Source organism: Tupaia chinensis, unplaced genomic scaffold (genome assembly GCF_000334495.1).
Source record: "Tupaia chinensis unplaced genomic scaffold, TupChi_1.0 Scaffold145652_1, whole genome shotgun sequence".
NCBI lineage: Eukaryota > Metazoa > Chordata > Mammalia > Scandentia > Tupaiidae > Tupaia > Tupaia belangeri.
The window spans coordinates 2,368,552-2,380,903 of NW_006205509.1; the positions used below are offsets into that span (position 1 = coordinate 2,368,552).

The window sequence follows — 12,352 nt, forward strand, 5'->3', positions numbered from 1 at the left end:
AAGAGTGCGCGTGCATGAGAACAAGCCGCCAAGTGTGGGACTCGAACGGTGGTCAGCCACATGGGAGTAAAGTGACCTTAACCACACACCACCTGCTGGCCCCTTGACACATTTTTTAAAAAGTTTATTTACTCTTTCATCAGAGAGGAGTTGAGGGGAGGGAAATAGGGAACCCTGACAGGGCCCCATCACACCATGACCCCCACACCCTCCAGGCACACACCATGTTTCAGGACAACTCGGGATCCAACTTCCAGTCTGTGTGTGCTACCAGCACTACAGAGCTGCAAACTACCACTGCATCACCACGACTAGGCCTCAGCACGCCTTCTGCATATTTATGGTGCATGTATATCCACAGGTAATACATACTGCTGTTTAGCATTATGTAAATTTTACTATGTGTTTATTTTCAATTTGCTTTTTTCACATAGCACTGTTTAGATTTCTAGCATGTTGAGAACCGTATCTTTATTCATTTAACTACTACACAGTATTTCCATTGTAAACTATACTTTATTTATTCATTCTTCTGTTAATGGAAACTTAACAGTGTCTCTTCTATTTGGCTGTTCCAAAAAAAGGCTGAAATGAACATTCCTATGCCTACCTGCTGTTGAATCTCAGTGCCTAAAACAACATTTGGAACGTTGTAAGCAACTTAAAAAATCAGGTCCTGGGGCCAGCAGGGGGTTTAATAGTTGACGTACTAGATTACCACATGGCTGACCATGGTTCAAGTCCCAGATCTAGTGGTTTAAAATTCCTGCCAGGTGTGTTTGCCTGCATGGACAAGATCCTGAGAGGGGAATGGAGGACAAGGGACTGCAGCATGTCCATTCCGCTTAGGGAGTGATTTCTCACTTTCTGTATCTGTCTGTCTCTCTCTGGCGAGCAAATGCATCCTATGGCAAAAATCTCTCTCTAAAAAAAAAAAAAAAAAAAAAACGACCCTCAGGTCTGCCATGAATAGTGATGGAATGTGTCTGCTGTACAAACCATTAGCAGAATTTTTTCTTTTTTTGGAGAGATTTTTGCTATAGGGCGTTTGCGCTCGCCAGAAAGACAGAGAGAGACAGAGAGACTGAGAGACAGAAAGCAAGAAATCACCCCCCAGACAGGATGGCCACGCTGCAATCCCTTCTCCTCCATTCTCCTCTCAGGATCTTGAGCACGCATGCACATGCACCCGGCATGAGTTTAAGCCACCGGGTCCAGGACTCGAACCGTGGTCGATTACACGGGAGTTCAGTGACACAGTCATTACTCTAACTGCTGATCCCAAAACCACTAGCAGAATTCTTTTTTTTTTTTTTTAGAGAGATTTTCACTGTAGGGCGCGTGCGCTCGCCAGACAGACAGAGAGAGACAGAGAGACAGAAAGCAAGAAATCACCCCCCAGACAGGATGGCCACGCTGCAATCCCTTCTCCTCCATTCTCCTCTCAGGATCTTGGGCACGCACACACACGCGCCTGGCGTGAGTTTAAGCCACCGGGTCCGGGACGCGAACAGCGGTCAACTACGTGGGAGTCCAGCAACATAGCCATTACGCTGACTGCTGGTCCCAGAATTCTTAAACAGTATGGCATCTACACTTTATTAGATAAGGATGGACTATTTAAAATAGAAATGCCCCTTCATCATTTTTTTCCTCCTATAATACTTCATTATTTTTTGAGATTAAAAATACCTAACTTGGGGGCAGCAAGTGGCACTGTGGTTGAGGCACTGGATTCCCACATGGTGGATCACAGTATAAGTCCCGCACATGGTGGCTTGATTTCTCACTTTCTCTCTCCCTTTGGTCAAATTAAAAAATAATTGAGACCAGCACATGGCGTAATGATTATGTCACTGAACTCCCACGTAGTTGATTATGGTTTAAGTCCCAGACCTGGTGGCTTAAAACTCACGCTGGGCACGTGTGCACACGTACTGAAAATCCCAAGAGGAGAACGGAGGAGAAGGGATTGCAACATGGCCATCCCCCTGGCTTTCTGTCTATCTCTGCACACGTACCCTATAGTAAAAATATTTCTCAAAGAAAAAAAGAAAGAAATTAAATAATTATTAAAATTTATATCTATTGGGACCAGCAGTTAGTGTAATGGCTATGTCACTGGACTCCCATGCAGTTGATCATGGTTCGCGTCTCGGACCCAGTGGCTTAAAACTCACGCTGGGCACGTGTGCACACGTACTGAAAATCCCAAGAGGAGAACGGAGGAGAAGGGATTGCGGCATGGCCATCTCCCCTGGGGGGGGATTTCTCGCTTTCTGTCTCTCTGTCTCTCTCCAAAAACCTATAGCAAAAACCTCTCCAAAAAAATTATATATATCTATCTATATTTATCTCTCTCTCTATATATATGTATAGATAGATAGATAGATAGATTATGTGACCGATAAGTAGCACAATGGTTAAGTGCTGTACATAGAAAGCCTGATCCCCTGTTGCTAACCAGGGTTCAAATACTGGCTCCAGCAGTTTGAAAAAAAGAATCATGCCAGGCACGCGTGTATCCAGAATTCCAAAAGGATGAAGAAATGGGTGAAAAGGGATTGTACTGTGGCTACACCCCATTTTGAGGTGCTTACTTCCCCAACCCTACCCACAAACACACTCACCCATGGACAAATAAATAAATAATAAATAAATAAAACTTGCAGTAACTGAATATTCTGTTTTCATTCCTATGTATCAATTTTATACCAGCAACCTTGATGAATTCTTATTAGTCCTATTAATTTATTGTTTTCTTGGTTTTTTTTTAATAAATATATTATAAAAAAGTTTTTCTTTCATTTCTAATTTTTATTATTTTTATTTCTTGTTTTGTTACACAATAAGAAACTGGTTGTTTCTCAAAAAAACCCTGGTACCTTCTGGTGGGGCATGGTAAACAGAATCCAAGACCTAAGCGGTAGACAGGTATATCGCTACTGGGGAGTCACTGTTTCCAGACCCTTTCAGTGGACAGTACTCGGAGTCTGTTTTGGTTAAATCATGAGTTCAGGGCTGGCCTGCAGCCGATCTCACATGGCCAAACACACAGTTTGAATCCAGGCCCTGGCAGTTTAAAAAGCATGACAGGCACATGCATTTACGAGAGCCAGAGGGTAGAGCACCCCTCAATGGGGCATAGTCACATTGCAGTTCCTCCTCCTCCATTTCTTCATTCTGTTGAGATTTGGGGCATGTTCATACATGAGCCCAGTACATTTTTACAAGGTGTTGGGCCAGGATTTGAACCGTGGTCGGTCACACAGGACCCAGCTCCCTTAATCACTATGCCACAGGGCAGGCCTTAATTTGTTCTTAAAATTTCATTAAAAAAAAAAAAAATTGCCAGAGGGCACATATCCTTGACAGAAACAGAGAGACAGAAAAGTGAGGGGTACCCAATATGAGAGGGACAGCCATATCACAATCCCTCTCCATTTCTCCTTGGGCATGTACCCACAAGCTCCTTGCGTATTTTTCAAGTCACCAGGCCTGGGACTCAAACCGCACAGCCAGCCACGTGGGATTCAGCTGTCTTAAGATGACACGAGCTGGCCCAAATTTTTCTTCATTATGAGTTTGCAATAGCTACTCTTTGTATTAATTCCTGTTTTCCTGTGACGTTCGAGTTTGCTATTCACAGTAACTTACCTTCTCTTTCATGTTCTCAAAAGCTCCCCCCTGGGCCAGTACAGTATTGGACTGCAAATCAAAAATGAATCCTGATGAATCTGAAAGAATAAGAAAGGAAAAATATATTCAACGTCATTCAAACAAACATATAATCTATCCCCAGCAAAGAAAGGCCAAGACTGGGCACTTTTCTCCCATGAAAGAATTAACGAACATAGTTGCTATTTGTTAAATTCTATTATGTAAATAAGTTGTAACTTCTGATATATTTTGGGTTATTATAAAATAAAAGCTGATCTTAATAGAAACAGCTTAAGGAAAACACTAAATATATCAATTACATCAGACTGTTCTGTAATCCTTGCTATCTTTAACTACTTTCCCTTAACTTGAGACCCTCTAAAAATGTTGCAAGTAAATACACAGCGGCCTGTGGTAAAAGGTAACACTAAAGAATCTGAAAATGAGAGTGGGGATGGAAGCTTCTGTAACAGTAACAACACATGAAAGTTACCTCTACACCCTAGATTGCATCTTATGCATCCTAGACTGCATCTTATGCATCCTAGTCCTAGACTATGAACCCCATAAATTCATCTGTTTCCGTCCCCGATCTAGTGCTTGGTGAAGCAACGACCTAAGTTTACATTACCATCAACGTACCTGAGTTTACATCAAGCAAATGAAACTGTACCCAAGAAGCAATATTTCACGTTCACTTTAAGTGAACACTTTAAAGTTCACTTGAAACCTAGGTTCAAGTTTACTTTATAGGAAACCTAAGTTCAATGTGACTGAGTCTAAAAAAGATTCTGGCTTCTCTGTATTTACAAAAAAAAGACTGTCTGCAAATTTAATTTGTTCCTTTACCTGTGACTATATGTGATCAATAAATTACCTTAGCTTTAACACTCAATAATTTTGTTTAAATCCAATGAGACATAATCCCAGGAATGATTAGCAGGCTTTTCAAATTCTGATGTGCATACTCATCATCCTGGGACTCTTACACTAAAATGTAGATTGTGATTCAAGAGTATGGCCTGGGACTTTTACTCCCAACTGACCCCTGCACCAAGGTTGGGAGTAGCTCATGAGCTGAAATTCCAACAAAGCAAATAAAGGGGGAAATCTTAAAAACAAAAACAAACCAGCAATAGTGTAGTCCACTTTCCAAATTATTTTGTTATTTCTACAGATGTGTTTTAATTATTTTAGAGTTCAATCCTTTTTTTTTTTTTTTACGTTTTGTTATAGGGCTGTATGTTCAACAAAGAAAAACAAAAAGGAAGGTGAGAAATCACCTCCCACCCCAACTCCCACCCCCAGGGATGGTGGGAGAGGGAATGGCCAGACTGCAATCCTTTCTCCTTAGTTCTCCTTCTCAGGATTTTGGGTCATGCACATATGTTGCCTGGCATTTCTTTCAAGCTGCCAGGTCTGGCACTCAAACCGTGCGTGCAGTTGACTATGTGGAATCCACCCACCTTAACCCTCACGTCACCGGCTGGCCCATTGCTTAATCCTTATTACCCTGTGTTTCCAAATATCTCCTTTTTGCTATGGAGACCAGTAATGTATGAATCAGAATAACAGCATTTTGGTACTATAATACAACTGGAAAAGAGGACATGAATAGAGCCTATGTCATTTCTAGAGAAACTATGCTTGTCAATTATCAGTACATCTTGAATTAGTTTAGATTTATCTTCTGTTAATATTGGCAGTTTCAAAACTATTGTTCAAACAAAAATCAGCCTCCCCTTATACAAACTTGGTATTTAAGCCTGAGTTTTCAGATGACTACATAACATGATTAATGCCCAATTATCTTTATTAGCTGAAAATAAACACAATATATAGAGATGAATACCATTAAGGCCAACAAGTAGCATAGTGGTTAAGGTACCAGATTCCCACATGGCCAACCATGGTTCAAATCCCAGACCTGGCAGCTTGAAAATCATGCTGGGCACATGTGCGTGTATGCCCAAAATCCTATGGAGAAGAAAGGATTGCGGCATGGCCATCCCCTGGGAGGTGATTTCTCACTTTTCCTTTGTTTCTCTCTCTCTCCAGTGAGTGCATGTACCCTATTGCAAAAATCTTAAAAAAAAAAAAAAAAAAAAGAACTCTCTAAAACATTCTCAGGGGGACCAGCAGTTGGCGTAACAGCACTGTCACTGGACTCCCATGCAGTCGACTGTGGTTCAAGTCCCAGACCCAGTGGCTTAAACTCACGCTGGGCGTGTGTGCGTGAGTGCCCAAGATCCTGAGAGGAGAATAGAGAAGGGACTGCAACATGGCCATCCCACCTAGAGGTGACTTCTCACTTTCTGTCTGTCTCTCTCAGTCTTTCTGGTAAGCACATGTGCCCTATAACAAAAACCTCTCCAAAAAACCAAAACCAAAACAAAAAACTTGAATGTTCTAATGTTCTCTCCCTCAAAGAGGTGTCAATGAACACTGAGATGATACTTACTCATTAATGGATGTCAAAAATCTATTTACTAGAGAAGCAAACCTCCAATCTTTTTGAGGGAAAAGCAAGAATAAAAAGTAAAACATATAAACTGCGTTTTAAGAATTGCTTTATTTAATTTTACTTATTCTTTGTGTGTGTGTGTATGTGTGTGTGTAGGTGTATTTAATTTGGCCAGAGAGAGAAAGAGAAAATGAGAAAACAAGCTGCCAGGTCTAGGACTTGAACTGTGGTTGCCCACATGGGAGTCCAGTGCCTTAGTTACTATGCCACCTGCTACCCCCAATGTATGAACTATTATTATCATAATTACTAGCTTCTTATGCATCATCTAACACTATCTTCTTCTCCCTTCACGACACATGGGGGCCAGCCACAGTAGTGCAATGTTAAGGCCTCAGGGGAAGGACCCAGGTTCACATCCAAGTTTTCTCTGCCCATGCTGGGTACATATGCCTGTGCGCCTGGCTGGCTGGAGGTGGACTACAGCGTGAAGACCCTGATGGACGTCACTGTCTCTTTCTCTGTGACTGTCTCTTTCTCTCTGTTTCTGCTTTCATGTAAAAAAAGAAATAAACATAAAAAACATTTTTAAGCTTTGGCCATAGGGCAGGAGCACTTGCCAGAGAGTGACAGGGGGAGGGAAAGTGAGAAATCACTCCCCAGGGAGATGGCCTTACTGCAATCCGTTTTCCTCCATTCTTTAGAGATTTTGGGCACATCAGCACACACACCCAGCGTGATTTTCAAGTCACTGGGTTCAGACTGGAACCAGGTCTGGCCCCCCGATAAAGAAAAATTTAAAAAGCACACAACAGGGGCCAGCAGATGGCATATAAGGCGCTGGACTCCCACATAGCCAACCATGGTTTGAGTCCTGGAACTGGCAGTTTGCTTTCTCACTTTCCATCTCTCTCTCTCTCTCTGTTTCTCTCTGGTGAGAGCATATGACCTATAACAAATTAAACTAATAATAATAATAATAATAATAAAATAAAAAATTCTTTAAAAACACATAGAGCAGTTATTTTAGTCAAATTTCAGCAAGAAAGGAATAGCATACTCAAACTGGTAAGTCAGAATAGAGGTTAATAAAGGAACAGGTTTTGAAGGTGCTAGCAGGGAGTAGGTAAGTGCCGTAACAGCAATGTGCACCACCATCCTGAAGTGTTAAAGAGTGGAAGGAGAGAGCAGTTCCTGGAACCTGCACACAGAAAGGGATCTTCCATATCTGTTTCACCTAGTGTGGTCAAAGGACAAAATCAGCCCACCGTTAACCGTTGGGAGAGACTGTAGGAATAAATACCCTGACCTCACTCTCCTCCCTGTCTCTGAACCTTCTGCCAATGCTGCCTAGTGGCCAAACCAGCTAAGCCCAATGGCAAGGGAGCCACTGAAAGAGTCTACACAGATCAGGATGCCAGGGCACAAAACACAGCTCCTGCATTTATACTCTAAATCATGAGGTCAAGAGAAAGCAATAATCGGGACCAGCAGTTAGCGTAATGGCTATGTTGCTGAACTCCCACATAGTCGAATGCAGTTCGCGTCCCGGACCTGGTGGCTTAAAACTCACGCTGGGCGCATGTGCATTTGTACCCAAGATCCCAAGAGGAGAATGGAGGAGAAGGGATTGCGGCATGGCCATCATCCCCCCCTGGGGGGTGATTTCTCACTTTCTGTCTCTCTGACGAGCACACGCGCCCTATAGCAAAAACCTCTCAAAAAAAAAAAAAAAACCCACAAAAAAAAAAAAAAAAAAGAGAAAGCAATAATCTAACATTCTAATTTGTTTATTCACTAGCCAATATTGTCTTTTTAAACTTAAACAACACCAAGGGACCAGCAGTTGGCATAATGGCTATGTCGCTGGACTCCCATGTAGTTGACCTTAGTTCAAGTCCCAGACCTGGTGGCTTAAAATCACGTCAGGGGCACGTGTGCGTGCGTGTGTGCCCAAGATCCTGAGAAGAATGGAGGAAAAGGGATTGCGGTGTGGCCATCACCCTAGGGGGTGATTTCTCACCTTCTGTCTCTCTGTCTCCCTACAGCAAAAACCTCTCAAAAAAACAAAACAAAACAAAACAAAAAAAACTTAACACCTTGAGTAGACTCAAAACCTTATTCAAAAAAACTGGAACTGAAATGCCTCTCAGTACTATACTGAAAGTAATTTTTAATTCTCACGGCAATATTTAGGGCTTTACCAACTATCATATTTTTTCATAAAAAGAAAGCCTATGGGACCTGCAGATGTGGTATCATGGTTACATTTTTGGACTATTACGTAGTCGATTGTGGTTTGAGTCCTGGATCTGGCAGCTTAAACCTCACACCAGGCACATGTGTGTGCATGCCCAGAATCACAAGAGGAAAATGGAGGAGAGGGAACTGAAGCATGGCGATCTCCCCAGGAGGTGATTTTTTGCTTTCTGTTTCTCTGTCTCTCTGTCTCTCCAGTGAGTACACACTCCTATAATTTACCTAATTATGTGGGCAGAAAATGCAACAAGATTTCATCTTTTAATTTAGCTAAAATAGGAGAACATGTATTCTACCAGTTTTTTTTTTTTTTTTTTTTTTGTATTTTTTTTTACAGAATAAAGAGGGTCTGCTTTGATGGAAGAGCTACTGGAGCTCGGGCGAGGACAGGTACCCTACTTTCCTTGTCTGAAAAGTGAGTAAAGTGCAAATGAGAGTATTCAGAGGAACACTTAGAAAGTATAGCGTGCTCTGCAAATGCACGGTACCTCAGCCACGAGACTAGGATGGATGAGGAAAAGATAACTTTCTTGCCCCACACACATATAAAGAACAGTACATATATTTATACTTTAAAGAATAATTATAAAAGTGATCCTTATAGGTAACCATCATCCAGAGAGAACATTTCCCTAACCTCAGAAGTCCCCCCCACTAATCACAGCCCTCTTCCCCTCAGGGGATAAACTACAACATCACCTTTTGGTGATAATTATTATTGTGTATTATCATTAGATATTTAATTTAATTTTCCTGCTTTCAAACTTTATGTAGATGAAATCATACTATATATATTCTTTTAGGATTTGCTTTTCATTCATAATTATATTTATGAAACTTTAAAAAAAGATTGCTGCTAAATACTTTCCTTGGGTAAGATTCATATAAAGATATGAGGACTCCTTGAGCTTTCTTTACTATTTAGTTCACTCTATCATGAACCACCTCACAAGTTTCTTGGAATTATTCCAATAGTATGCATTTAGAAACATTTCTAGAAAAGTATGTTATTTATAGTATAACTGACATATTTGCAAATTCTGCAGGTTATGTTTTTGCTGGCTTCAAAAATTAAACACATGTGGGCATACAAAAGTGCTTGTGACCATGAGTGGCTAAGGATGGGGGAGGTGAATCATAATGTGAAAATCCTATTGAGGTGACTGTCTGTCTATCTCTGTCTCTCTTAGGGGTGATCATCCAGCCAGTGACAAATTGGTTAAGATAACCAGATCCCACATAGCTGACTAAGCAGTTCAAGTCACAGACCCAGGAGCCTGAAAAACATGCCAGGTGCATGTGAGTGCATGCTCATATCTCAAAAGAAGAATGGAAGAAAAGGGAGTGTGGTATGGCATCTCCCGGGGGAGGGAGGGTGGGGGGGATACTTCTCACTTTCTTTCTCTCTCTCTCTCTGTTTCTCCCTGATGAGTACATGCACTCTATAGCAACTTCAAAAAGAAAAAATAAAGAAACATTTAAAATGGGCTGGCCCCATAGTGCAGTGATTAAGCACTATATATACAGAGCTGGGTCATACAAGGCCAATCACAGTCAAATCTCAGCCCAGTACCCTGTTGAGGGGGGTGCTTTCTCCCATCCTCCCTCCTCCACCATCCCCAGCAAGTTCACTTGCCATCTGGCAATGAAAAATAATGGGACCAGCAGTTAGCGTAATGGCTATGTTGCTGGACTCCCATGTAGTCAACCACAGTTCACGTCCCAGACCCGGTGACTTGAAAATTCACGCCGGGCGCGTGTGCGTGCGTGCCCAAGATCCCGAGAGGAGAATGGAGGAGAAGGGATTGCAGCGTGGCCATCCCCCCTGGGGGGTGATTTCTTGCTTTCTGTATCTCTGTCTCTCTGTCTGGCGATCGCACGCGCCCTATAGCGAAAACCTCGAAAGGAAGGAAGGAAGGAAGGAAGGAAGGAAGGAAGGAAGGAAGGAAGGAAGGAAGGGGGCCAGTCCCATAGTACAAGGGCTAAGTGCTTCACAGAGAAAACCAAATCCCACATGGCCAATTATGGCATGAGTCCTATTCCAGCAGCTTTAAAAACATGCTAAGTGCATAAGCATATGTTTGCCCAGGACCCTGACAGGATGGAAAATGGAAGGAAAAAGCATTGTGGGATGACCAGACTCTGCTAGGGGGTTACTTTTTCTCTCCATTCCAAGTGCATGTGTATGCATGTCTTCTAACATTTAACAAAAAGGAGAGAGAGATGGGAGAAAACATGTTTTAAAAAACAGAAGACAGGGGGGACCAGCAGTTAGCATAATGGCTTTGTCGCTGGACTCCCATATAGTCGACCGTGGTTCGAGTCCCGGACACAGTGGCTTAAATTCACGCCAGGTGCATGTGCGTGTGTGCCCAAGATCCTGAGAGGAGAATGGAGGAGAAGGGATTGTGGCGTGACTATCCCCTCTGGGGGGTGATTTCTTGCTTTCTGTCTCTATGCCTCTCTCTGTCTGTCTGGCGAGCGCATGCACCCTATAGCGAAAACCTCTCAAAAAAAAGAAAAAATAGAAGACAGGGGACCAGCAGGTGGCATGGTGGTAACGGCGCTGGACACTCCCACATAGCTGACCATGGTTCGAGTCCCGGATCTGGTGGCTTGCTGTCTCACTTTCCCTCTCTCTCTCTCTCCGTGTCTCTCTGGTCAAATTAAAATAAATCAATGAATAAATAAAATTAAATAAATAATTTTAGAAAATAGCAGACAGAAAACCAGGCAAATGATCCAGCTGTGGTAGGGCATTCTTTTGCTACTGCTTGAAAGGCTAAGACCATATGGGAGGTGAGGGTTCAGTTCCCAGTCTACCCTAAAGGCTGGGCATGATGCTGCATGCCTGCAGTCCTGACTCTTTGGGAGGCTGAGGCAGGATGATTGGGAGCTTGGGGCTGGCCTAGGCAACATAGTGAGACCCTGTCTTTAAAAAAAAAAAAATCAGTCACAAGTTGTTTTAGGCACAGAAGATGACAGTGAAATATCTGGGCCTAATTATTCTATATATTAAATTAACCTTGAACAAGTCTCGTGACAAGCTTTGAAATGCAGTCTAATTTTACTGTTAATTTATAATTTAACCTAAAGATCATATTGCATTAAATGTCTTACTGGTTTAAAGTTCTTATTATATCTATGCCCCAAATGCCTATTAATCAAAAAATAGACAATGACAGGTGTTGGTGAGGATGTGGAGAAACTGAAGTCCTGTGCATTGCTGGTGGAAATGTAAAATGGTAGAGCCCCTATAGAGAGCTATATGCATATGATGGCTCCTTCAAAGATTAAGCATAAGGATTAGCAGGTGGTATGGTGGTTAAGGGTGCTGAACTCCCACACAGTCAACTGTGGTTCGAGTCCTAGACCTGGCAGCTTGCCTTCTCACTTTCTCTCTCTCTCTGATTCTGTCCTCTCTGGTCAAATTTAAATTAATTAATTAATTAATTAATTAATTCTTAAAAAAAAAAAAAAAAAGATGAAGTATAGGGATCAGCAGTACCAGACCTGTACCAGACCTGGTTTCTTGAAAATCATGATGAGCAGTATGCATGCGTGCCCAAAATCTGAGAGTAGAGGAGGAGGGATTACAGTGTAGCCATCTCCCCTGGGGGTGGAGGGTGAGGTGTGACTTCTCACTTTCCCTCTCTCTTTCTCCAGTGAGCACATATGGCAAAACAACTTTAAAAAAAAATTAAGCATCAAACTACTACATGATCCAGTAATTCCACTTCTGGATACACAAAAGAACTGAAAACTTGAATTGTAGTTTACTACGAGATAGTCCAGAGATGTAACCATTATGCCATCTGCTGGTTCCTGCCACCAACTTTAATCTTCTAGCTGTAATTCTCTCTTTTGCTAACTTACTTCCTAAACTTGAAAGAAATATGACTGTTTTGGTAAGAAATGAGAAACTTTTCTGGAAGCGCGTGCGTCAATAATGGAAACTCAAGCTTGGAA

General features: G+C 42.0%; 1 protein-coding gene across 1 annotated transcript in view; it reads right to left on the reverse strand.

Annotated features, from left to right (window-relative positions):
- SPATS2 (spermatogenesis associated serine rich 2) overlaps positions 1 to 12,352 on the reverse strand; it is a 64,325-nt gene that overhangs the window by 41,548 nt on the left and 10,425 nt on the right. Inside the window, exon 2 of the mRNA XM_006168204.3 lies at positions 3,658 to 3,737. Within this exon, the coding sequence (XP_006168266.1) occupies positions 3,658 to 3,737 (80 nt within the window). The remainder of the gene's footprint in view (positions 1 to 3,657; positions 3,738 to 12,352) is intronic.